The following is a 27,804-nucleotide window of genomic DNA, read 5'->3' as shown; positions in this document are numbered from 1 at the left end:
TTTGTGTTTATTTGAAGGTAAATCTGTATGGCAAGACGCATCATTCGCCCAAGTAAAGTAAAGCATGTGACCTACGGAACAGACAGTAAAAAGCGGGTGACATACGAACGGACAGAGACCGATCCGTAGTCCCCTCCCCGATGTCATCGCGGGGGACAAAAACCACGAGAGTTGCTAAAGGATTTCACCTGAATGAGGTTGAGGCTGGTGTCGTTGGTGACAGAGGAGGAGGCCATGGAGAAGCAGGTCCCCAGCCATGGCAGCAAGCGGGATTTGAGGGTGTCCACTCCGGCGTAGTGGCCACCTGACTCACAGGGTGATAACGCGTCGTCAGACAGTGGATAACAGTGAAGGTGTGTCATATCCTGCTTAAAAAGTGGCCTGTGAGCCATCATAGGTTCAGGTTCAGGTTCAGGTTACTTCATTTGGACCCCGTAGGTAGATTTGTTCAGCAGTAAACGAGTCATCCGATATGTTGTCACACATTTTAGAAACAACACAGTAGACATAAATAAAAGCACTCAATGTTCCAATTTTTGTTTTTGTTGTTTTTTTGTTCCAAAAAAAGTAATCTGTACAATGTTGCTACGACGTGTTAATCTGATTGATGGTGGCTGCTGGAGCAAAGCTATTTTTCATACTGCTTTGTTCTGCACTTTTTAAAGACCTTCGTCCAGAAGGAAGAAGCTGAAATTCACCGTCCGTACAAAGGATGGGAGTCGTCGTAGTATATGAATGGATATAAAAACAATACATGCATGTGTGTGGGCTCTCTCTGACAGACAGGGTCTGTTGGATAAGATAAAGGAACAACATAGTCTCCAAAGGAATACGGTCTGTGGGATCGTTTCTGCAGACCAAGGATATACAGTCTGGGGTGGTCGTATTATCTGGCTATACCAACGTTAACGTAAAACTAGATCGACGTAAAACTAAAGATACGTTGTGAAACAGTTAAGCGAATTGCAACTTCCGTGGCAGGTAACAGGTTACAAGTCAGGCAGTTTCTGCAGACCTCACCACCACCCCGCCGCAAATAATACGACCACACAGATTGTATTCTTTGGTCTGCAGAAACGGCATCATTTGGAGACTGGGTTGTTGAATGAAGGGAATTGAGGACTTAGTAGCTTACAGAGACATGCCCAGTACAGACCTTCTCTAGCAGTGAGGTTGAGGAGGGTGAAGAGCTGGCCCTGGATATTGGAGGTGAGCTCCACCAGCTCACAGCACCTGTTCAGGTTCTGGTCACAGGAGATGACCTATAGCAGAGGAGACACGGGTCAGTTGATTAAGAACTTATTCGGATTTGCAGCAATTATCTGCAGAAGAGTTGCAGAGGACAGGAGAAGGGATGAATGAGGATTTGAAGGCAGGAGGTGATGAGGTGTGATAGTGATAGTGATAGTGTGATAGTATGAGGGCCAGGAGGACACCAGTATTAACAGACTAACTATATACATATAACTATATCTCCTACCTCTTATTTTATTGTATTGTTTTTTTATTTACTATTGTTTCTTATGTTGAGCACTTGGAGTTGCATTCAATGCATGACTTGTGCTATATAAATTAAGTTTGATTGATAGATATACTAACTATTGCTATAAGTGCCATGGGATATTTCGATGACCACAGAAAATCAGGACCACTGTTTAACATCTCATCTGAATGATAGATAATATAATACCTGGTGTTTTATTACATAGTAACAGTAATTACCTTTATATATAATTCACATCGAACACCAAATACCAGTTAGGGATTACCAAAATTACTAAAATAATTTAGTTAAGTAACTAGTATTAGGCTATATTAAGTAGCCTATGCTATGACACTCAAAAGCCATTAACTGCCTAACTAACTGCTTCTCTAACTCACATTATCTGGGGTTTCCAGCAATTGCACTGCTGGTTTAGAATGTTAATAATGTTGTACAGTGCAGGGCGTTTTTATTTATTCCGCACAACAGTAAATACAAATATAATATATTCAGATATTTCCACCAGGAAGCATGCGGGGGCGTGCTCGAGCTGAATACACAAGCAACATGTCAGTGTCTCCCGGTCGCCATGACGACTGGCGTCCATAGTAACCAAACTTTGCCGGGAAATCAATGTCATCAAAACAAGTGAATTTCTTTCTATTGCTACATTTTCATTGCGTTAGTCCGTTCCAATCCATTGTAACACTTAACTAAAACTCCACTCTGTCGAAAGATGAGATTATGGACTCAAGTCTGTCAAGTGTGACTTGTCACTTGTCATTTTGAGTCAACAGAAACTGTCTAAATCAGGTTCTAAAACAAGAGATGAAAACATTTGCTGAATAAAACACGTGATAGAAGCAGGTCTACCCGTATGATAAATGATACATCATAAATAGTTCCATACCAATGTCAAACGTGGTCTTCCTGCATAATGATCTAGACCACTATTTTAATCAAGACAATGTTGGCCTAATTGGTCATTGCAATTACAACCAAAGTGACTATTCGGACGGCAGATCTTATTAGGTCAGTCGTGAATTATTGATGACTTACATGATAGTCTTTGTACCAGGTCTCAAGTTTGTCCTGGAGAACGCTGAAAGCAGAAGTGTTGACCAGCCTCCTTAGCGAGTCAGCCATGTCTGTGTGTGTGTCCCCCTCCCTAATCCTGCAGGGTTTAAACTGCTCCACTTGGACAACCGTGGGTTTAATCTGGGACGTGAGTATTTATACCCGCCGTAAAAAACAACAACGATTGCCCTTGTTGTCCACCTTCGATACTACGGATGCCAAGCACCTGCTCCGTTGTAGCAACGCCTTTACTATGAAACAAGACTCCGACCCTCGAACACAGTATTGCCTTAATGCCTTTAGTAATTGTGACGCGTTTTACTGAAAGAGAACTAAAAGCCCGTAGCCGACACACTCCGTTCCCTGCATGTGTCCTTTATGATGCAGGTGTCTTGGTGTCGTCAGTGAGACCACTGTAATGTCATACTGTCAAACGACACCAGACACAGAGAACCAGATTAGAAGCAGATTAGAAAATCACCAGGCCTAATACATTGGCAAGTGGCAACACTTACAGAACTGTAAGCTGTTTTGACAGCAATTTCATGATTAAAATGTATTTCTACAATGTGAATCTCTCTCATTTGTCCCACGTTTAATCATGTAGATATAAGTAGCTGAACATTGATCATACACAATTAAAATAAAATAAAATAGACCCTGTATTCAACACTGGGATCATGCATATAGCCTACATTTGAAACATGTAAGACATTCACCAGTCACATAAACTGCTGCTGTTTTGTATGGAGGAAAAATAGATAGCAGCAAGTCTGTGTAGCTACATATTCCCTCTACATTAATAACATGATGCAGACCAGCCTAAAGACAGGCTATGAGAGGGAGCAGTTTTAAGGACCCATAAATCATTGTTGACAATATTATTGTTATTATTATATAATTATCATAATAATTATTACGTATAAAATAAAAACAACAACAATTATTATTATTAGGTTGTAATGAATTACGAGCGTTATTATTACCGTTATATCATTATTATAACATTTTTTAAATGTATGTTGGATTATGTATTTCAGACATTTCTATCTATGTGTCTCGTTTAGGCTACTGTAGAAACCATTCATCAATCTAGAGCACCCGAACATGGACACTTCATAAGAAGTTATCTATGGAAAATGTGAATGGACATGATGGGTTATTATAATTATATATATATGTGGACTTTCCTATTTTGGAATCCCGCTGCTGCTCTCTCCCATTGGCTGGTTCAACTGGACTGAACCATCTGTGATCAACACGGGCAGCTGTACGTTGGAAAAATCCAAATGTAACATTCCGAAACATGTTCCTGGTTCTGTCTTATTTCATGTTTTGCACGTATTAATCGTACCGTATGTACTAAGGCTTGTCATATAATAAATATCAAGTTAGTTTAAGAATCAATCGTGGTCCTTCGTGGTCTCACTCATCTTTCCCCGAGTCCCGACTTCCGAGCTGTCAGACGAGAGGGAGGGTCAACATGGCGTCTGAACAGGTCTGTTTTCAATCAGAAATACTGTTCTTTTTGTATTTTTCTACTCATTTACAACCTTTCCGACATTGATCGTTTAGAATATGTGAATTTATTGGCGACATTATCCTATTTTAAAACGAAAGCAATTCTTTTGGGAGTCATAAAGACTGAATAGGCTACGTTTGTAATTGCTCTGGATAACGGTTTATTTAATGTACGTGGTTCAGATTGAACTGTGTACTAACTACCGTACAGCATGAAGGTAGCTTATCATCTGATTTGAATATCAATGATGTTGAAACTCGCTCTTAGGGGCTGAAAATGACTTGTCATTTATTTTTAGTCATGCCCACAGACAGAGAGACTCGGGTGTTTCATTGCGTGCATTCCGATGCCAGGCGAGTCTCTGCCCCTCTCCGATGACGCCTGGCTGAACTGTAACAAACTATAATGTAGTTACATTGTAATATAACAACAAGGGTACATTTCAACCGGGAATATGTACATGCAGAAGGAACTATCAGGGCTCATACGGAATCTCCGCTCTTTGGGTGGTCAGTGTCCAAGTTCATATTAGTAAGTATTGGGCCCAGTGAAGCACCCATGAATCTTTAAACATTCAGCAAGAACATAAAATCAGCTAACTGTCTCTCAGAGTTGGTAAACTCTGGAGGTTCCTAGAGTCTACCGAACTGGGTAAATCTGCTTTCAGTTGTGGTGTCTGTGGGGTGGGGTGGGGTGGGGTCACCTCACTGCTGGAACAATCTGCAGAGAACGTTTCAACTGGTTGATCTGGTGTCCCTAGGGCAGTTTAAACTTTTGATTGAGGACCTCTTTGTTGAAAAATGTGTTTGTTTTTCTTGCTTGTGTTTTATTATGTTGTTGTAATTGTGCATGTGTATTATGTATTGTTGTAAACTGTTTGTATGCAGGGCTCCCTTGTAAAAGAGGCCCTGGTCTCAATGGGACTCGATGCTAAAATAATGGTCAAATAAATGATATGTGTTGTAGGAGAGTTCAAATGGGCCGGTGAAGAGGTCTATGAGGGAGAAGGCCATGGACCGTCGCTCCACCAATAAGGAGCACAACAGCAACTTCAAGGCCGGCTACGTGCCCATCGAGGAGGAGCGCCTGCACAAGACGGGCCTGAGGGGACGCAAAGGCAACATGGCCGTGTGCATCATCGTCCTCCTCTTCCTGCTGGCGCTCATCAACCTCATTGTGAGTGTCCACCATGACACACCGTCTGTGTGCTCTGGTTCATACATGTACCCCCTGATGTTACCCTAAAGTACCCCCTGATGTTACCCTTTCAAGTTCAAGTTTCAAGTTTATTGTTACGTCACATTACACAAGTTTAAGAGAGTGAAATTCTTAGGCTTCGATTCCTAACATTGCAGCACAAGACAATAAGGCAATAGGCATAATTCAAGATAATTAAAAAAGTGACAATAGTACAGGACATAAGTGACGAATACGATTATTTGCAATTAGCAGTATCTTATCATTTGTAGACAATAAGGCACTAGGCATAATTCAATAAGAAAGTGTCAGTAGTAGATAGAGTTCTGTTACTGAATACTCTTAGATTGCTCTGCATGGTACTGATTATGGTTGTAGTTATATTCAAAGTGGTTCAACTCATTCTGAGGATGATGATGATGATGATGATGATGATGATGATGATAGGCCTGCTGTTATTGAATCAGTATACTCGTGGCCTGGGGTGGTCCAGTGGTCTAGCACTGCGGTCTACAGTGCACACATTATGCCCAGAATCAGCATACTCAGATCACTGTTCTCTCAGATCACTCTGGTGATATGGACGGTGATCCACATCGGGCCGGGTGGCTGTGACAGTATGGAGTTCTATGATAGTGGGCTGCTGCGCTTCAAGCAGAAAGCTGACATGGGGGTGGTCCACCCTCTGCACAAGAGCACTGTGGGGGGCCGCAAGGACCAGGACCTAGTTATCACTGGCAACAACAACCCGGTGAGTGCACACACTCACACACACTCACACACACACACACACACACACACACACACACACACACACACACACGCATGCATGCATGCACGCACGCAAACCGCAAACCTTGAATTGTTATTTCATTTTGCTTCTGAATGAACTGAATTGAAACGCATTGACCCCCAAACTGTGCTAGATCATACTGTTCTAATTTTGATTCCACCCTTTCATTTCTGCTTCTATGTGTGTGATGTTGTCACAGGTGGTGTTCCAGCAAGGTTCCACCCAACTCCGCGTAGACAAAGAGAAGACCTCCATCACCAGTGACCTGGGCATATCCTTCACTGACCCCCGCACGCAGAAAACCTTCTTCAGCACCGACTTTGAGAACCATGAGTTCCACCTGCCCAAAGGAGTGAAAGAGCTCAGTGTGAGAAAGGCCTCCACGGAAAGGGTATGCATCTGGGCAACAAAAGCGACCATTTAATTTACAGGCATATTGCATGGTAAAGCTCATTAAGGGATCTGTCAAATGTTTTCTACAGTTAATTTCCCTCTCTCGTCGTTGATGATACCTCGTGTCACAACAGCATAGTTGTCCCTGTAATATTGAATAATTGGTTCTGCACTACAACTTCAGGGTTGGGGAACGCCCTCCCCAACCACATCAGACAGGCCAACACCCTGCCAACATTTAAACAGGCCCTCAAAACCCACCTCTTCAAGCTTGCCTTCAACAGTTAACCCTCTCCCCCTCCCCTTCCCCAGCACTACCTTAATTAGGCCCCTATACTTTCTTTTATTTATTTTTTGTTTCCTTTTATTTTCAGTTTGTAAAGCGTCTTTGAGTGTCTAGAAAAGCGCTATATAAGTCTAATGTATTATTATTATCTGCTTTCAGATCACCAGCAGCGCCCACTCTGACCTCACCATAAAAAGCGACAGCAAGGCCATTGTCCGCGGCAACGAGGGAGTCTACATCATGGGCAAGACTGTGGAGTTCAGAATGGGAGGAGACATCGAGCTCAAGGCTGTGAGTGTGACCGCCTAAGCATCTCACAACAACAACAAAAAACTCAGCGAAAATATGCTTAGTACAAGATGTACAACAACAAGATGTTGCGTCCTGGGTGGTCCAGTGGTCTAGCACCACCACGGCCTACGGTGCACACATATCCTCATGTCGGCATGGGTTCGAATCCAGCCCCATGCCCTGCTGACATACCCTTTCCTCGTGTCTTTCTCCACAGTTTCTGTCCCAATAAAAAATTTCCCCATTCCGAAAAAAGAACCTATGAAAAAAACATGGTCTTCTTCCTTTCTCTCGACAGGAGCACAGCATTGTTCTGAACGGGTCCGTCATGGTCAGCATGTCCCGCATCCCCAACTCCTCGGTGGGAGGGTACAACTTAGAGGAGGGACGCGACCGCCTGAGGTACAAGCTGTGCATGTGTGCGGACGGCCAGCTGTTCCGCGTCAAGGTGCAACACCAAAACATGGGCTGCCAGACCAGCGACAACCCCTGTGGCAACGCCCACTGAGAGACTGGGACAGGAAATGATGTCACACCATTGTCCATCCATCATCCAATCAGCAGCTGGTTTTAGGCTTTTAGGTCAGTGTTCAAATACAATAGAGCAGCGTCCAGTACAGTATACACATCAGATGTCCATGTGACACACACAAATGTTGTGTAACAAACAGTTTATTGTTTGTCTGCTGTAGGATGGTTTCATATCTGCTTAGCCAAAGATGTTTCAGTATTATCCTGCTTCAGTATTATCATATGTGACAGCAGCTGAGGAAACGGGGAACAAGTCGCCAACCAATCAAAATGTTCTAACTTTTATTCAGATTTTTTTTTATAAATGTCAACGTTGTTGAAAATCAATGACACACTCGCTAGTCAAGCCAAAACATTGCAATGCAATGGATTCGGTGAGTGATCCCCACTACTACCTAGTTAACTATAACACTACTTTACATTGTTAGCAGGCTCACAAAACAAGCTGTGTTAGTTGACTAGCAAGTGTGTGTCATTGATTTTTAACAATGCTGAAATGTATTTACATTTTTCAGAATGAAAGTCAGAAATCGGCTGTTTTCGGTTTCACCAGCTGCTGTCACATATCGTTTAGATGTACATCTCATTATGTTACATGAAATAACAGAAGGACAGCAGCACTTTACTCTCCCACCTTCATACTCATTTACACACGCACACACACACACACACACACCTCTCCTTTCTCTCTGGCAGCAGAGAGGGTGTGATACGGAACAGAAAACCAAGCCGGTTCATTATGCCGTCCAGTGTTATCTCTTTAGGGTAGTTATCTTGATTTTCATTTGCTCGATGTACAACTCTGCAGGCAGCTGTATGTCAGTGACTCACCTGCCCATGTTAGGCATCAGACACTGATCACTCAATGTGGCCCACTGTATTTCTTTTGGACTGTGGTTTGGTTATTTCAATGCAGAAGACACAGAAGACCTATGAGTTTCAGTTGGTTGGATATGTGCAGGGCTTTTCATCAACCCAAACATAATTGTATCCAGCCAGTATTACTGAGCGCAGGAGAGGATCGGTGGATGTTTAGAGGTCTAGTGTTGATTTCTGAGATGAATCTCTACATAACTCTCTAATATCTCTAAACTTCCTGTTTGTGCCAAATATCCCAGTGTTTCCCCGTAAGACATTAGATTGCAGTGTTTTAGTTACAGTACAATACCAAATGAAGTGAATTTTCATCAGTGTCCATAACATCCTATTGGCTAAGGCTCCCAATACAGGAACGTGCATGCACTAAGTTACATTACAGGGGAATGCAGACTGCACCTGTTTTTAGTTTTTGAAATCGTGGTATCACATGAAGCTAATGTGTTTTATGTGTAATATATTTTGATAATGTGGTTTGAAACAACTTATAATTGAGTGGTATTCTGTGCAATATAACATGATGCTCTGCATATGTGGCAGTGCTACAAGTGTAATGTCTATTTATCTTTGAGTTCATCGTCTGTTTCCATACATGCTTATAGTATGTATTAGATGGTGTGTGTAACAACGTGCTTGAAGAAACACAATTATCACTCTCAAGCAGCAATATGGACTCAATGCTTATTTTAATTGATATAGAAATCCATTGTTTTCCAATGGAATCTTGCCAACAAGCCTTTGGAAAATGTCCATGGTTTCATTCTCATGTTTGTTCTAATAAAGGAATATGCAGTGTTTGAATAGAAGTGTGCTGTAGTCTGTTTTTCCTTTCTTTTCTTGTCTCTTCTCTATATGTGAGAAAATGACCTCATTTGGTCAGTAGCCTAACCCACTATGCCTACTTCGGAGATTTATGCAATGTATTTACATTTACATTTTATTTGTTTTTGTTAGTTTTTCGAGCATTTTTTGGCATTTAGAAGACGCCTTTATCCAAAGTGACTTACAACAAATACATTTGAAGTGTATGTGAATCACCCCACACTCTCTTCTCTCCCACACACACGCCTACACAGGCAAAATTAACAAAAACAAATAAGTTATACAAAATAAGTTACTATCCCCTAATTTCATAACCAATAATAAATGCAGTCTGCGCATTGTTTCCCTCGTCTTGAAGCCTTCTGGGAAGACAGTTGCCTGTCAAGAAAAGGAAAACAAAATCCTGGTAAGATATTAACCGAGCTATGTGAATGATTGTGGAAATCTCCATAAGGTTTTACTGTATGTCAGCTTGGGGAATGTGCATGTTTGACTCAACCATAGCTAGCCCACACACTCCAGACTTTGATCACAAAGTCAGCACTGGGGGGTGGAGAGGGTGGAACAAGTCACAAGTCACAAGTTCGGTCACCCTTGGCTCTACAATGTGGACACGCAGAGGTGAGTTGGATGTTTTTCCGTTACTTCCGTCATGTTGCTAATTGTGTGTCTTGTAATCAAATAAAACACGGCAGAAATTGTTACTTTTGTAGGTGAGCAACATGTGTGTTGTGGCTTTATTTTGGGGTGTATATGTATGTGTATGTATAGTATAATTCCAGTATATCTGCTCACTAAATATACAGTTTCAACAATTTGCATTGATAGTGTCTTATAGTGTCCATACGGGCTGGGCACCACTAAACTCATCGCAATCAAATCAAATCATATACAATATGTTCTTATGTGGTGTATATCAGTGTTTTGTTAGTGTGTCTGTAGTTATAACAGCGTTGCTGAGTGTAGCATATCTATTGTCTGTCTTGTATATAGACTGTTCAGACCTAATATAAAGGTAATACATTTTCTTTGATGTTGATGCTGCTATTCGGTCATTGTATTAGTATACATAGTGATATATATAATTAAAGACTCATCTTTTTAGGCAGGCCGGCAGTCACCCATAGCCATTTTATTGTTCCTGTTTATTCTCTGTTTATGTTGTCCCCTGTGGGGTGTTCCTCCGTTTGTGTTTTTGTTTTTAATTCTTGTATGTTTTGATTGCACTTTCTTATTTTGATGTAAAGGACCCTGTGCGTCCGTGCTGAGAAGGGCGCTATATAAATAAAGGTTTACTTACTTACTTACTTTATACGCTAACTGTTCTATCTACGGGCGCAGGGCTGTTTGGGATGGCCGTGTCACAGTGGATGATCTGGGCTACAGTGCTGTTCCTCCTCCTCCTCGTCCACGGAACCCAGTCCTCCCCTGGTCCTCCTGGTTGTCCTGTGGCCTGGTTCCCCTGCCTGTGTCCGGGAGGACCTCTTCTGAACTGCTCCTCCACGGGCCTCTCCTCGGCCCCGTCACGCCTCCCAGGCTCAGTCACTGACCTGGACTTGTCTCACAACCTCCTGAACTCTCTGGACCACCAGCGGCCAAGTCAGGGGCTGCAGAGACTATGGCTCGGACACAACAGAATCACCCACCTGTCTCTCTGTGTGGGGAGGAGGGGCCGGAGGCATCCCCAAACACGCTCCGCACACACACCGCGGAGCAGACGGAGGTGTGTGCCCTGGGCGCCGGGCCTGCAGCTGCTATCTGCTGAGAGGAACCAGCTAGAGGAACTCCCTGAGGGTGAGTCACACACACACACACAAACATACACACACACACACACACACACACACACAGGCATGCACCCATGCACACATACACACACACACACACACACACACACACACACACACAGGCATGCACCCATGCACACATACACACACACATACAAACATCGTAAGCACCCGTACTAATGCACACAAACTCACACTTTCACACATTTTAAACACAGGGTGACGAGATGAGATGTTTGAAGGAGGTCTTTTCATCATTGAGAAACAGCTTACAGTATGTAGAGTATGCACATACTTTACCCACATACGCTCATATCAATTATTATCCCTTATAATGGGACTTTGCTCTACCCAGAAATGATTAAACCTTCCCAGCCAATGGCAAAATGCATTTAACAAATCTATTTTGCAATCTTCAGCCTATCACAGTGGCTGTTTACTGACATTCCAATGGACCATAAGAGGGGTGTAAAAGTGGAATGATTGTATATGTTTTAAGGGGGACAAAAAGGCCTTAATCATCACTTGGGTTTAAAGACTCACTAGGATTTATCTTGTGCTTTGTTAAAACTACATCAGAGCACTTGAGTTCAAGAGTTTTATCACTGGTCTCTCTCACTCTGTCTCTCTCTCTCTCTCTCTCTGTGTCTCTCTCTCTCTCTCTCTCTCTCTCTCTCTCTCTCTCTCTCTCTCTGTCAGTGAGGACTAGCTTTGGCATTTGTTCTGTGAGCTCTAGAGACAGAGCTAGGCCTCTCCCCTCTGCTTGATATTCTGCTCAGACTCTTAGCTCTTCTCTAACGATGCCCAGCCTGGCCCACAATGCCTCACTTCAGCTCAGCAGTCTCAAGGCCAGTGAAAAAGAGTCAGTCTCCTCTCAGCAGGATGGGCCGAAGTCATTGAAGTATTTTTGACAGCTTAGAAAATCTTAAGCTTCAACCAGACCTAAACAGCATGTGTATCTGCATGTGATTCATTCGTACTCCAGGCCAGGGATATGACTGTTAGGTTATGATTGATTAAAACAGATATTCCAAGTTCCCCACCAGATCCTTGTCAGTAAGTCAAACAGTGTGAGACAATGTGCGGCCCTCAGGTGTGGTCTGGTATTGCATTCCTGAGGTGAAAAACACCACAGTTTCACAATGTTATCAGAGACAGATACCTATCCACAGGTATGTCTATGTGCACTGCAGTGTCGGTCACTGAGCCAGAGCTGATGGTTGGTAGATATTGGAGGACCGGTTCATCCCGACACTGCACTTTTTGCACTTTTATTTGTATTGCACCTTGTTTTTAATGTATTTTATCTTTTTTATCATTCTTTTTTATCTGTATTTTATCTCTTGTATCTTGTTTTTCTCTTGTACTAGTGTTTTATCTTTTTATCTGTTAAGCACTTTGGGCGGCTGTTTGTCGTTGTAAATTTGCGCTATATAAATAAACGTTACTTACTTACTTACTTACTTACTTACTTACTCACTTACTTCATTGTAATGGGTTAGGGTTAGGGTTCGATACCATTCCTTATTCCATTACACACCTCACAATGAGCCCGTCCTCAGACGTCTCTCTCCACCGTTCTCCCCTGGCTGAGGGAGGTAATCAACACAGTAGGAGTAGAGCAGCCAGGTGGGAGTAGAGCAACCACAGCGTTGTTGTGGCGACCGGAGCAGGACAGGTATAGACATGTAGAGACAGGTAGGCTGCTCCTTCATCATCTCCACCTCGTCTGCCGGTCCTTGTAACCTTGTGGCTCTGGGAGGATCTGCGTCAAGCTGCCCAAGCAAGCACAGTACACAGTCCTCCCAGTACACAGTCCTCCCAGTCACTGACCGCCCAGTTAACGTCCTCTGTGTGTTTACATTTGATTCACGCAGACATCACAATAGTAATGTTCCTCTAATGTTTGGACAACACTGTTAGAACCCCCGCCCTTCCCCCCCAAAAGGCTGTCTCTGTGGGAGAACCCTTTGAGGAACCCTTTTAAAGTTACATTTCACAGAGAGTTCAACGCAGAACCCAAAAGGGTTCTATGTGGAACCTAAAATGTGTGTGTTTGTGGTGCCGTGCAGGTTTGGGAGGCAGTGAGTTCCTGCAGGTGCTGCAGCTCTCCTACAACCAGATCTCTGCCCTGCAACCAGGGGAGCTGAGCCAGTGCACCAGCCTGAGAGAGCTCCACCTCCAACACAACCGCATCACCAGCCTCCACCCACAGGCCCTCAGGGACCTGCCAGAGCTCAGGGTAACTTTACACATAGAAAGTATAACCACCCTTCATACCACCCGATGTATTATCCTGTCCTTTTTGTAACAGAAAAGCGTGACAAACAGCTAATCTTATCTAACTCGATACTTACCTAAGCTCAATAGCACTGTTCATGCTTGTTCATTTCGATTTGTTTTATTGACTCCAGTAAGCAAACTATTATATATAATTGGAAGAAGAAAATAAATCCTATAATCCCCAAACTAGATAGGATAGTATTATGATTTACAACCAAAAAACGTATTTTTCTTAACCTCCTACAAGGTCCTGGATCTGAGCTTCAACCTGTTGACCTCCATCGCTCCATCGTCCTACCTCTCACTGCGTAACCTGAAGGGCCTGGTGGACGTGCAGGGGAACAGGTGGAGGTGTGACTGCAGCATGAGGAGCCTAAGGAGGTGGATGGCCTACGACAGAGACAGGGACAGGGTCCAGCAGACCTGGAGGGTGGTGTGTGCGTCCCCCTCCGCCCTCTCAGGGAGGGACCTCTCCCACATGGAGGACGATGACCTGACCTGCTCCACTGCTGAGACCGGAGAGGGGCTCCACCGGGAGGTGACAGTGAATGCGGGGGCAACGATCACACTGCCCTGTGGCTCTCCACAGGAAGGTAAAACTGACAGTGAACTGTATCATTTACTTGGATTAGACAACAGTCGTAAACTATGCATCTGTGTGAATATGTTGCAATCAGGCAAGTGGTCCTCTGTGGCTCAGTTGGTAGAGCACGATGCTAACAACGCTTAGGTTGTGGGTTTGATTCCCGTTGGGACCATATATACCGAAATGTATGCAGTCACTGCAATGTAAGTCGATTTGGATGAAAGCGTCAGCTACATGGCATATATTATATATTAAGACAAAATATGATGTTTTCATCAAATTGTTTAATGTGTGGTGAATGCAGCGGTAGCTGAAACCGATTGTCACCGATTGTGATCATGCATAGACCTATAACAGTGTCGATTTCTGTATTTGTTCTAGATTCAACATGGTGGACACCCAACAGTCACGTTTCTGTGAGTCGTGCAGGACTACTGATCAGAGACATCGCAGAGCAGGACACAGGGCTGTATGTGTGTGTCTCCGGGCCAGATGAGGAGTCTGTGCATGTCTTTTATGTGCACGTCCACAAAACCGGCCAAAACCTCATGACACGGATGAAAACTAGAGGCGCCAGGGGCTTACGAGGGGAGCTGGAGAAGCAGCAGCTAGGCAGCCGTCAGAGGGATGGTCAGGAGAAGAACCTGGGCTCCTCAGGCCTCCAAAGGATAAGCAAAACGCAGTCTGACCTCATCCTGGCTGTCTGTCTGTCTATTCTCATCACCTTCCTCGTAGCGTTTGTTATCGGTGCTCTGGTCCGACCTTTTCTTGACACCTGCTGGAGGAAGTACCGCGCCAAGAAAAGCCCAACCCCGGCCCGCCCTGTCAGCTCCGACGCAGGGCAGAGGCCCTATGACAACGATGGATATTCAGATGGGGAGGAGCCAGACGGGTTAGGGGGACACATGGAAAGGAGAGTGACATTTAGCCATCCTTCCCAGACTAGTGTGCCGTACTACGATACCGTGGCAAGTGGAAGACAGGACAACCTCCAAGGAGATGTGGTGGCGGTGGTGGAACCGGGGGCGACGTATGAGAACATCCAGCGCCGGTCTGAAGCACGGGACTCAGTCAGCAGCCACAGCAGCCACAGCAGCTCACAACATGACCGAGACGACACTCCTCAGAGTGGAGACGGAGCCTTCTCGGGTGTTTCTCCGAGGGGGCCACAAGGGGACATTGCCACCCACAACACGGCCAATACCCGCGGCATGGAGTTTGAACCCATCCCTGATCCTGACGAGACGGATGACAGAAGAAGAAGAAGACGCTTGTCTGAGTCTTCATTCTCTGACCGAGAGGGGAGTAGTACACCCCATAATAACCCCTGGGAGCCTCAGTGCCCCAGGCAGGTTGAAGATACCCTCCAGCGGTCAGATGTCCCTGTGGACAAACCAGATGAAATGCCACAAATCACCGTCTCCACAGGTGGGATCCCTGGATTTTCCTCGGAGCCCTTTGCTGACTGGAAACCAAACACGACAGATCTAAACCAGACGGACCCTGAGCTGTGGAACGACAGTGGGGAGAGTTTTGAGTTTGCTGAGTCCATCCAAGGTGCATCAGCAAGGTCCAGCAGTCAGAATCTCTCTGGTTCAATTCATCAATTGAAACAGGATGTCCCTCCTCCCTCGGATGCATTGGAACAGTCTGGCAGGTCCAGCTCCAGTAGCTCAATTGACAGTGACAGTGAACCTACAGTATATATAGTGAACCCAGACACAGAGGTCATGGGTGATGAGGTCAAGAATGTCCTGCATACACATGACAGCACCTTGTCTGATATTGTGAACCCTTATCTTGGACAGGATGTCAGCATTGATCAGCTGCACTCAGCCTCTCCAAGCAGTGAAAGTGAGGATGAGACTGGAGATCATAAAAAATATTATGAAGCTAAGGCCACAGATTTCACAACTGAGGATTCATCTTTCAGATATCCTACAGACATCAAAGCTCCTCTCGCTCCAAGCAGAGCTCTCAATATCAACTTTGACAACTCAGCCAGTAGTACAGACGCAGCGGAGGGAAGGGCCAAAGCAGAGGAGAGCAGCAGGCCCACCCCAGAAGCAGACCTTCCACCTGAGGCCATGTGGGCTGACCTGGGCCTGGGTGCCCCCCGCCTCCAGAAGCGTCTGGTTGTAGATGTCCAGCCCAGTCAGACTGCTCCGGCCGATATCCCACGGACACCATCACCCTCTGATCACTCTTCCTCCAGCAGTGGAAGTGAGGATGAGACGAAAGGGCACTCCGTGACACGACAGAGAGAGGAGGATAAAGCTCCAGTTCCAGATGTCACAACCAAGGATTCATCTTTCAGATATCCTACAGACATCAAAGTTCCTCTCGCTCCAAGGAGAGGTCTCAATATCAACTTTGACAACTCAGAGAATAGGGCTAGCGTAGACAACAGCAGCCCCACATCAGAAGCAGTCTCGGAGCCTAAGGCAAGATGGGCTGGCATGGGTCTAAATGTCCCCCAACCCCAGAAACGTCTGGTTGTGCAACCCCCTCAAACAGCTCAACCTGATATCCCACAAACACCACCACCCTCGTATTCGTCCTCTTCCAGCAGTGAAAGTGAGGATGAGACGAGAGACCACAAAGTGAAACTAGAGAGAGAGCAGGGTGATGCAAAGATCCCAGATGTCACAACCAAAGATTCATATTTAAGATATCCTACAGACATCAATGTCTCTCTCGCACCAAGGAGAGCTCCCAAGATCGCTTTAATCAATGCAAACACAGCCAGCAACACGTATGAGGTGGAGAATAGGGCTAGCGTAGACAACAGCAGCCCCACATCAGAAGCAGTCTTGGAGCCTAAGGCAAGATGGGCTGGCCTGGGTCTAAATGTCCCCCAACCCCAGAAACGCCTGGTTGTACAACCCCCTCAAACACCACCACCCTCAGATTCGTCCTCTTCCAGCAGTGAAAGTGAGGATGAGACGAGACACCACAAAGTGAAACTAGAGAGAGAGCAGGGTGATGCAAAGATCCCAGATGTCACAACCAAAGATTCGTATTTAAGATATCCTACAGACATCAATGTCTCTCTCGCTCCAAGGAAAGCTCTCAATATCGGTTTAATCAATGCAAACACAGCCAGCAACACGTATGAGGTGGAGAATAGGACTAGCATAGAGAACAGCAGCCCCACATCAGAAGCAGTCTCAGAGCCTGAGGCAAAGTGGGCTGGCCTGGGTCTAGGTATCCCCCGCTTCCAGAAACATCCGGTTGTCCACCGCCCTCAAACAGCTCCACCTAATATCCCTCAAACACCACCACCCTCGGATTCATCCTCTTCCAGCAATGAAAGTGAGGATGAGACTAGAGATAGCACAGTGAAACTAGAGAGAGAGCAGGGTGATGTGAAGATCCCAGATGTCACAACCAAAGATTCATTTTTAACATATCCTACAGACATCAATGTCTCTCTCGCTCCAAGGAGAGCTCTCAATATCGGTTTAATCAATGCAAACACAGCCAGCAACACGTATGAGGTGGAGAATAGGGCTAGCGTAGACTACAGCAGCCCCACATCAGAAGCAGTCTTAGAGCCTAAGGCAAGATGGGCTGGCCTGGGTCTAAATGTCCCCCAACCCCAGAAACGCCTGGTTGTACAACCCCCTCAAACACCACCACCCTTGGATTCGTCCTCTTCCAGCAGTGAAAGTGAGGATGAGACGAGACACCACAAAGTGAAACTAGAGAGAGAGCAGGTTGATGCGAAGATCCCAGATGTCACAACCAAAGATTCATATTTAAGATATCCTACAGACATCAATGTCTCTCTCGCTCCAAGGAGAGCTCCCAAGATCGCTTTAATCAATGCTAACACAGCCAGCAACACGAATGAGGTGGAGAATAGGACTAGCATAGACAACAGCAGCCCCACATCAGAGCCTGAGGCAAAGTGGGCTGGCCTGGGTCTAGGTATCCCCCGTTTCCAGCAACGTCCGGTTATCCAGCGCCCTCAAACACCACCACACTCGGATTCGTCCTCTTCCAGCAGTGAAAGTGAGGATGAGACTAGAGACAGCACAGTGAAACTAGAGAGAGAGCAGGGTGATGTGAAGATCCCAGATGTCACAACCAAAGATTCGTATTTAACATATCCTACAGACATCAATGTCTCTCTCGCTCCAAGGAGAGCTCTCAATATCGGTTTAATCAATGCAAACACAGCCAGCAACACGTATGAGGTGGAGAATAGGACTAGCATAGACTACAGAAGCCCCACATCAGAAGCAGTCTTGGAGCCTAAGGCAAGATGGGCTGGCCTGGGTCTAAATGTCCCCCAACCCCAGAAACGTCTGGTTGTCCACCGCCCTCAAACAGCTCCACCTAATATCCCTCAAACACCACCACGCTCGGATTCGTCCTCTTCCAGCAGTGAAAGTGAGGATGAGACTAGAGACCACACAGTGAAACTCAAATATGTAACACACAGTCCTGCGGATACACACATTCCTGTTTCTTTCGCTCCAAGGAGAGATATCAACATCAACTTTGACAACTCAGCCAGCAGTCCAGACGAGGTGGAGGGGAGGGACAGAGCAGTGAAGAGCACGGGGGGGGACAGGCCAGGGCAGGGGAGTCTGAAGGCACAATGGTCAGAGTACGAGGAGATAGGCTTCGCGGAAGAAACCAAGCCCCCTGCTGCCCAGCTGTCATTGCCCAAGACACCACACAGACTATCCTCCACTCTCTCAGAAGGGGGGATGAACGCTGGAGAGTCTCCACTCCATATTCCCAGAAACAGGAACCGTCTAGCAGTGGACGTTCAGCCCCCTCAGACAGCTCCATCTGATGTCCCAGTAACACCACCACCTTCCTCAGATGGGCAGGAAGCCTCCGCAGGGTCTCCATGGAGGCCTTCACAGGACTTCAGAAGCAAGGTATTATCCCAACAGAGGAAGAAGGCCATGGACGGATTTGGTATAGGGTTAATGGGCACCCCTACCCCGTACCGTACAGCGCGCCAGTACCAGAGTGTTACCTCCGAAACCCTCACGACTACTACTACTACACGGACTGAAAACACTTCCATGCAAATCTCTGGCAGTGATGGCTCTGACTATAGTGACCTCAATATGACATTCTCCGACATAAAAGCAGCCTCCGAGAGCCTCCATTTTGAGACCAACAAGGGAGGCAGTGAAGCATAAGAGCAGAAGATGTTTCTAAAAAAAAGTAAATACGCAGCTAAACATTGAGAGAAGAGATAACACCGATGTCAGATATTGCTATGGGATCAGTTTAAATCTTTATTTGACTCCAGAATGACAGCGTGCTTACATCATTGTAAATAAAATAAGAGTAATTGATGTTCTAAAACCAAACATGTTTCTCATAATGAAAAGTGAAGTCTGAGGGATTATGGTGGTGGTGATCATTTCTCACTCAATAGTTTTTAGTTTTATTGCCTTGGCTCAGTTCACACCCCTTCAGTCTCTCTTCAGACTCTCTCCTAATTTCTTTTGCTACAAAGATAAGCCATCTCCTTGGCCAAGAGATCATTATGTCTAAAACATAAATTAGACATAAATAGACCAATAAATAAAAATTAAAAAAGGAAGCCCATACTGCGTTTGTTTCTGTTGATCTATGGGCACCTAGCTATGCAAGACAAAATGAGACAAATGCATTGGTAAAGAAAATACATATGCGGGTCATAAAATGATTCTATGAAGATCAGGATGAAGATCACAGAATGAATGTGTAAACTTTAAGGAAGAAAGGTCTAGCAAAAATGAGAGACGACATCAAGTTAATAAACCCCTTTATATATGTATAGAGATAGGTAACAGTGAAAACAGACATATACACACATACATACTGTACATACATATATACAGTCAGGACGTCCATCCTCCTGCATTATCAATGTAGAATAGCATCTGAATTAGTCTTTATACAAGTGATTAGTGAGCAGTCCAGCAACTAGCTCCATCTCCTACCAAAACCTAAAATACCCAAATACATGACTGATGCTCATGGACCACTGATAAGTGAAAGGTATCATGTGCTCTCTTATTTATTAAATGTATTTATTTACCTTTCATTTTGTTCAGACTCCACTGGGCCTCATCAATCGATGATCAGTATTATACTGTATACCATGTGACCTCCTACCACTCACACACACCACAGGTTCAAAACCGGACACAACACTTCTTTTTATTAGTTTCCCTGTCCATCTTTGTGAGGTGCTCTGACAGTGTGGTCCAACCCCAATCTGACTTCTTTTCTCTTTTTTACTGGATATTTACTTCCAATAGTTTAGCTCAAGTCTGTAGCCCATGTGTTGTGTTATGAGTGTGGTGGTAAGGGTTGGGGGTGGGGGGGGCGGGGGGGTAAATGGAGGAGGGAACTCTTCTTCCGCAAATGAGGTTACAGGTGTGTTTCAGGTCTGACTATATACACACGATCATGGTTTCATCGAGAGTTAAGACAACATGATCGAGGATATCAAATGAAGCACAAAAAACACGCACAAAATTCCTGTACAAAAAAAAACAAAAGTTTAACAAAAAACTAAATCTCATCCATTCACAAATGGCTCTGACGGAGCATGCATGCACATTTTTCAACTCTTATGACAATTCAGCATCACATCACAGCCAGAGACAAAGGTTTTATACATTGTTGTTACAAGAACATTATTTACGCTAGGCAAAAAAGAACAGCATAGCATTATTACAGGGTTCCTGCTGACCCCTTCATTGTCCATGGTATTGTTTGTTTGGACCACTAGGTTGAAACATGGCCACACATGCTGCTGGGAACCTCACTATCTAGTACAGCCTACATAACCTAGCCCTGACCGGACCGGTAGTCTCCCACATAAGCCTTTAACACTGTCAGTACTGGGGGGGGGGAGAGAGAGAGGCCACTCAGCCATGAGGGACAACAGGATCAGTGGACTAAGGAAGACAAGACATATGCCACATATCAAGATAAAATAGAGCATTCTATTTTAACTCGCTACTTAGGCCCAACAGTCTAGATTCATCCTGAATTAATCCCTGACCTGTGTGTGCTGTGTGTGTGTGTGTGCGTGTGTGTGTGTGTGTGTGTGTGTGTGTGTGTGCGTGTGTTGTGTGTGCGTGTTGTGTGTGCGTGTGCGTGTGTGTGTGTGTGTGTGTGTGTGTATGTGTGTGCGTGCATGTCTGATTGTATGTGCATTGAGCAAGTAAAGTGACTTCTATTTATTTTGAGGCACAAAAATACTCTTCCAAAGCACACAGGCGCTATAAGAAGAGTTGGTAAAAAGCAGCACTGCTGATGAGTCCTGTGGTGTGATGGTCTACTGAAGCCTGCACTGGGGCTAGGTATCTGTAGCAGAGGCTAGTGTGACAGTCAAGAGTGGGATGGGGGAGTGGGGGGGAGGGGGCAGGGGCTCAAAAAGTCACTGGCATGACTTTGACAGACCCTGCTCAAAACAGTACTTGTAGTCTTTAAATGACTATAGGTGCGCTTGATTCGTCTTGCCCAGCACTATGGAACACATGGAAATCATGGCAAAAGTGTAAACCCCGCCCACCCAAGTCCGCTAAGCAAACAAAATCGAGTGGACCCAAGGTATTTGGAGGAGTAGAACTACACATTTTTGACCTGGGTCTGCAATTTAATCCTAGTAAACTCTACAGGTGTCATGAACCTGTTTACTCGAGCCATTTGACACAGTGTGCTTCTATAAGAACTCCAATTCAACTCCGACGGGCATTCATGACGAGTACTGTAGTTAGACTATAAACACAAGCACAGATCAAGTTCAATGCACAGATTTACAATACTGAAATGTGCCCATGTCAAAAATGACCTTGTTTAAGACTAAGACCGACCATTCTCCTTACAGGAGCGAAGGGTTTTAAGGGTGGATCTCTCTCTCTCTCTCTCACACACACACACACATACACACAACTATTTTGCCCACATCACCCACCCACTCATGATAACATGTTATCCTAACACACACACACACAGCAATATGACACATCACAGTGAGGGGGCGCAGCGCCACACAGAGGCTCGCCATGTGCTTACCCACAATGCAACACGGGGTAGGAAACGTTGCCTGGAGGGGGAGTCGCTGTCTCCATGGTAACCATCAGTGACCCCCACAACAACCCAATCACGTGGGTCGCTTTGCACCCAGGCTGTGACACTACTTCCCCCACGCCGAGTCACTCCACACCACCAGGAAGCTCCCACTTGTCATCGCTGGCATGCACCTTCTTTCCTGTTCCGTATTGTTTATTTGTTGGTGGTTGTTGTTGTTTTATTCATAGCCGTTGTTGTCATCATCGTCGTTGTTGTTGTTGTTTCATTAAGTCGTTTAGTTGGCATCTGTTGCAGCGTGCTTGCTGCTATGACATCTCTCTTTCTTTGTACCATTCCACAAACTCATCCAACAAAACTGGCCCTGTAGGAAAGTACGGTAGAAAGTAAAACATGTTGCGTGTTATTGTGTGTGTGTGTGTGCGTAACTATCAGAGAGAGAGAGAGAGAGAGACGTACATACACACATAGAGAGAGAGTGTGAGAGCGTGATAGAGCGTGTGTGTGTGTGTGTGTTGGCGCGGCCACTCACAGGCTCCATCCTCGTCGTAGTTAGTGAGGTCCAGGTTGATCGTCCTGCTGAACTCCAGAACGTTGCACCACTGGTCTTTGTTTATCACCTTATACTTGGACTGCTGTAAAGACAGACAGAGGGGATCTCACCACCAGACAGTGTGTGTACACACACACACACACACACACACACACACACACACACACACTAGGGATGGACGGTTTTAAACCGGGGTTTATAAAAATAGAAACGGTTTTTTATCAAAACCGTCTGAAACCAGATTTTTTTTTTTTTTTTTTAAGAATAAAATAGAATAAGAATAAAACTGGAACATGTCACATGTTTGTCGTGTGTGAAAATAACAATGATACAGTCTGAACCTGCCGCGCAATGAGTGAGAGGTTTGGTCAGTTGTGAAGAATAACTGAGGATTACTATCTAATTGGGATTATATTTAAGGGTAACGAATCACTCTATGGGAAAGATAGTTGCCTTCAGTTATTGGTAGATAGGAAAGGTTTTTTACAATTACTCGCTTACATTTAATAAGATCATTTTCGCTGCTCTCTGTAAAGCGCATTGGGTCACTTTTGTGAGAAATGCGCTATAGAAATAAAATGTGATTTGATTTGATATCAATCAATCAAACTTTATTTATGTTCTATAGCACAAATCATGCATTGAATGTAACTCCAAGTGCATTATTTACTAAACCACAATATAATAAAACAAGAGCTATACGGATCAAGAGTGTTTGTGCACAGCGCCACTGTGTGTGAAGGCGCTACTGAAAGTGATGACAGAACGCATGTCTCAGAAGATACGCGGTCACTTAGTGACGCAAAGGTAGTTCTGTATTTATCTCTATCTGTATTAGTACATTTATTTTGAAAGCTCTATTTTGACAGCTCTACCATGGGCACTTTTATTTTGATGGGGCATTCTTTGTTGATTGACTTACGACAGTTCAGGACGAGTCAGTCTCGCGGCATGTGGTTTTTATGAAAAGCTTTAAGTATGTTCACTGCATAATTCTAAGTCTAATATTTCAGTGATTATTGAGCAGTATTCAAATATTTAAATACATTGAGCAGCAGCTGAAACTTTGTCTAAGAACCAAGATATTGAGAAAGCAGTTCATTCAATGAAGACGCTGTTCCAAGAGATGATCTTCCGTGCAGGCGTGCACCCTGGATCAGCGGAGCTGGTGTGTTAAGTGTTCATGTGTTTTCATGTATGGTGTAGCTTACAAAAGTCTGCCTTTCCACTTATATTTGTGAAACTAAGTAGCCTAAATGTGTTGCGACTGTGCTTACGGTGTTTTAATGGTGTTCGACATGAGTGTATTGTAGCAGTAGGGCTCAATTATTAGAAATTGGCGCTCTTTTTCTTTTTTTTTTTACTTTTTTTTTTAAAACTTTTTTTAAACTTTTTTTTTATTTATTTTTTTTAATGTATTTTTCAGTTAACCGGAAAACCCCGGTTTTACTCTCTGACGGTTTTTCGGTTTCAATAATTGGAAACTGTCCATCCCTAACACACACACACACACACACACACACACACCTCCTCCTCCACTATGACAAGCTGAAGATGTCTACGGCCACACTCCATACCTCTAGGAACTGGTTAAAGACAGGAAACAGTGGCCACGTTTTCCCCAGGAGAAGGCCAAGCATACACTTAGCCGTGTTTAAGTCCAAACTCCTCTGGTCCTTCTCCTGCACAACAACAACAACAACACATATAGAGGCGTCTTTGAGGCTGGAGTTAGGAGGGTAGTAGTCTGACTACATAGAAACATAACGTCCTGGTTGATTCACGTGTATTCTATAGCCTGGAATCAGACACAAACAGGCTCCCATGTAATTTGATTAATTTCCCTGAAGTCTGTTGCAAACGTTTGAGCCCGTAAGTAAGTAGTAGTTATTCAAGTTATTTAATTTGGGAGTGATCCAATCCACATCGGACAGATCCAATTTGGCCATGTGGTGTTATCAGTCAGCACTGTCGCCTGCCCCAGGTGTCTGATTAGCCCAAGAAGCTGATTAGATTAGTGTTGTTTGATTTAATGATGTTCTACCGGCCTCTCTATATGAAGCACATAGCCATTACACGACCCCCCCCCCCACCCTAATATGAAGCACATAGCCATTACCCCTCCTCCCCAAACTTGAACCAATTGAAATTCTGTCTGGTTCCAAGCTACTAGTTGTGAATATTGTGACTCCTACGATCCCATTTATGAGAATCCAACAGACTAACATCGGAGACCCAGCGTCCTATGCATGCTTATCAAAAACGGTTTGGTATTTATTGATTTCAGTCAGACTCCAGTCAATATATTTATAATTTACTTTAAAAGCACATTCGCTTGTTAAATTGCTTTCAGAAGAACATGCCTCTCGCATTGACAAGCCTGGCTGTGTAAATAGAACGAGGTTTAGCCACGGTCGCAATAACAGCTGCAGCCATGCAAATCAAGTTTATCATCTTGACACGCTCGAAACTTGTGAGCTCTGAGCAACTCTTTTTTTAGAATAATAATCATATTTTTCTTCCAGTTGTACATGGCTGAAATATGTTTTTTCTGTGTCATTTGCCTAATTTAAGACATACGATGACATAATCTGACTGCATTGCCCACAGCAACCCAATATTCAATTGGAATGATGTTATGAATTGATATGGATCAATTTATACCTCTTATTAGATTATAAATACTCTGGTTGTTATGTTTGCCTTTTGGTCGAAAGCAAAAGAGGGAGAGAGGAGGATAGAGAGGGAGAGAAGGAGAAAGGATGGAGTCGGCACACCAGAGAGAGAGCAAGAACCAGGTGAGAAAGTGGACAAGTAGTCAAGACCACATAAGTAAGTAGCCTTGAGTCGCCTCACTCACCCGAGCAAAGTCGAAGGCATATCTGTAAATGAGCTTAAAATTGGTGGCGTCGTTTAGGACCGACCTCAGGTAGTCAAGGGAATTCCTCAGCCTCTCTGTGGAGTCACACCTGACAACCAGAACACACTTCAGAAACACACTTCCTCTGTTCCCATAACCACACTAGCATATGACAGAATGCATGGACAACACATTGCTTCATTCTAAGTGGTACACTAGTGTGACACTGAAACGACACAGACACACAGACACACAGACACACACACACACACACACACACACACACACACACACACGCACACGCACACAACCACACAACCACAAACACAGTCTGGGGGTCAGAGCTGTTTTGACCCTTGGACAGCTAGAAATTATAATAAACTGTAGTTACAGACACACAAACATATCCTACAGTATGTAAACACACACACACACACACACACACACACACACACACAGAGAGTTGAGACTCACTGCAGAGACCCCATTCCTTTTAGCCACTCCTGCAGGGTGAAGTAGCCCATACTCTGGGCATCCAGCTTCCAGGCCAACACCAGCATCACCACCTGGACACAAATAGCACACACACACGCCACACATTAGAATAAGGTTGAGATCAGGGGAGACTTGTGGAGGGAGAAATCAGAGGACAGACTCATTGTAATGCAAAGAACAGAATAAGGAATATATCACTTCCTCATTGTAACCCTAGAATAGGCGGTGGCTACTACAGCTCAGAGATCCCTTATAAACACAATACATGCACAAGTCAAGAAGGTTATTAAGAATGTGTAGCTCCATGAGGGTCCATACATTCTCTGGTTCCACTCCGATGTCTTCGCAGAACTTCTCCATGCCCTCTGGCCCCACGACATCGTCACAACCTTCAAAAAACACACACACTGTTCTCACAAATGGAATTTTAAAATCACAACACTCTCTATTTATTTTGGACATTATATCAACCTGCCTTTGACACACACACACAAAGTAAATCTATGACATCATCTTAGGCAGCAAGACACATCATTCACGAAGCAACCGAGCTGTTCCACTTCAGCTCACGTTGCATTTCAAGCAATAACGCATGCACAATCTAAACCCTAATTCACACTACAGAGCCGAACCGAGCTGAGCTGAGCCGAGCTGAGCCGAGCTGTGCTGGGCTGGCCTGGTTGCACATCCACCATAGTGGCTGAAACAGTCAACACTGGAAAAGACAATGTGAAAGAGAAAATATCGGAGGCAGCACAGTATGGTTTGGGTCGGCCCTGTAGAGTGTGAAGCCCCATGAGGCAAGAGATAGAGACATGTGCAGAGTGAGCGACATGAAAGCTCAAGAGGACGACATATTCCAGTATATCAAGCTCATACACGCGGCCAATTCTAATGCTAATGTCTCACCTGCATACTCGTAGAACCACTCCAGACATCTCTTACTAGAGAAGGTCTCCTCCTCTCTGATTTGTGGCGTCTCGTGTTTTCTGAAAACACTGCAGGTGAAAGAAAAATGTGAAATAAAAAAAAAAAATACACAATTTCAAACACAATCGACAGGAACAGCGGAATTTCACGACACCCCTGCAATCACTGACCTGTCCTGACGGCTCTTCTTGGCTGACAGATCATCGCCTGTGGTGGGTCTCCTCTTTTTCCTTGGGGGCATGGCTCTGGAGCAGCAGGCTGAGAGAGAGAGAGAGAGAGAGAGAGAGAGAGAGAGAGAGAGGGGGAGAGAGAGAGGGGGGGGGGGGGCGGGGGAGAGAGAGACATAGATACATACACACAACTTAATCTAAGTGAGTACAAGAATGAAAATGTGTCTAAGTCTGTGTGTGTGTGTGTGTGTGTGAGTTGGTAACAACAATAGCTACCTAGGGGCTTCAACAGCACCTCAGCCTCAGTGACTCAGTGTAAGTGGCCCTGCATTAGCAGAGGGACAGGGGTCAGTCAGTACCTGTGGAGTGACTGTCCTGTCCAACGTCCTCAGTCAGGTTCTGGTGGCAGATATAAACGGGCATTTGGTGAGCGGAATCACACATCTCTGAGTATATTAACATACCAGTGAGCAATGAGAGGGTGTGTGGGAGACGCAGGCAAGCTTTAATTTTCACTAGCTTGTAACCTTTAGAGATGAAGTTATTTTAAAAAGACAGAGAGAGAGAGAGAGAGAGAGAGAGAGAGAGAGAGAGAGAGAGAGAGAGAGAGAGAGAGAGAGAGAGGGAGGAGAGAGAGAGAGAGGGAGGAGAGAGAGCCGAGAGGGGACGAGAGAGTTACACTTCTAGTAAGGGTCCAAAAAATGTATACAAATTAATCCAAGCCAGCTCATTAATAACCAAGGGATCCTTTGCAGATACAGTGCAAGTAAACATCTCAGACCAAACCTGAAGCACAGGTCTGCTC

General features: G+C 44.6%; 3 protein-coding genes across 3 annotated transcripts in view; 1 reads left to right on the top strand and 2 right to left on the bottom strand.

Annotated features, from left to right (window-relative positions):
- Window positions 1-2,629, bottom strand: part of spata18 (spermatogenesis associated 18) — a gene marked incomplete at both ends in the record, with an annotated part of 7,587 nt that extends 4,958 nt beyond the window's left edge. The window contains 3 exons of the mRNA XM_080539472.1: window positions 189-304; window positions 1,157-1,262; window positions 2,543-2,629. Coding sequence (XP_080395598.1) covers window positions 189-304; window positions 1,157-1,262; window positions 2,543-2,629 — 309 coding nt within the window. The remainder of the gene's footprint in view (window positions 1-188; window positions 305-1,156; window positions 1,263-2,542) is intronic.
- Window positions 2,630-3,928: 1,299 nt separating this feature from the next.
- On the top strand, window positions 3,929-9,241 carry sgcb (sarcoglycan, beta (dystrophin-associated glycoprotein)). Its single transcript, XM_080539542.1, has 6 exons — window positions 3,929-4,058; window positions 5,049-5,258; window positions 5,845-6,030; window positions 6,272-6,463; window positions 6,911-7,042; window positions 7,341-9,241. The coding sequence occupies exons 1-6, from the start codon at window positions 4,044-4,046 to the stop codon at window positions 7,548-7,550; spliced, it is 945 nt and encodes a 314-aa protein (XP_080395668.1). The 5' UTR covers window positions 3,929-4,043; the 3' UTR covers window positions 7,551-9,241.
- A 10,461-nt stretch (window positions 9,242-19,702) lies between these two features.
- dcun1d4 (DCN1, defective in cullin neddylation 1, domain containing 4) lies at window positions 19,703-27,382 on the bottom strand. The gene is made up of 9 exons (XM_080536468.1): window positions 27,276-27,382; window positions 27,000-27,087; window positions 26,809-26,897; window positions 26,218-26,288; window positions 25,879-25,970; window positions 25,405-25,513; window positions 24,122-24,226; window positions 22,524-22,626; window positions 19,703-22,355 (listed from the first exon to the last, which is right to left on the bottom strand). Exons 2-9 carry the CDS (start codon window positions 27,068-27,070, stop codon window positions 22,300-22,302), a joined length of 696 nt encoding a protein of 231 aa, XP_080392594.1. The 5' UTR covers window positions 27,071-27,087; window positions 27,276-27,382; the 3' UTR covers window positions 19,703-22,299.
- Between the last annotated feature and the right edge of the window lie 422 nt (window positions 27,383-27,804).

This window comes from Nansenia antarctica (assembly GCF_963989245.1).
Source record: "Nansenia antarctica genome assembly, chromosome: 1".
NCBI lineage: Eukaryota > Metazoa > Chordata > Actinopteri > Argentiniformes > Microstomatidae > Nansenia > Nansenia antarctica.
This window is presented reverse-complemented; position numbering and strand designations above follow the sequence as displayed.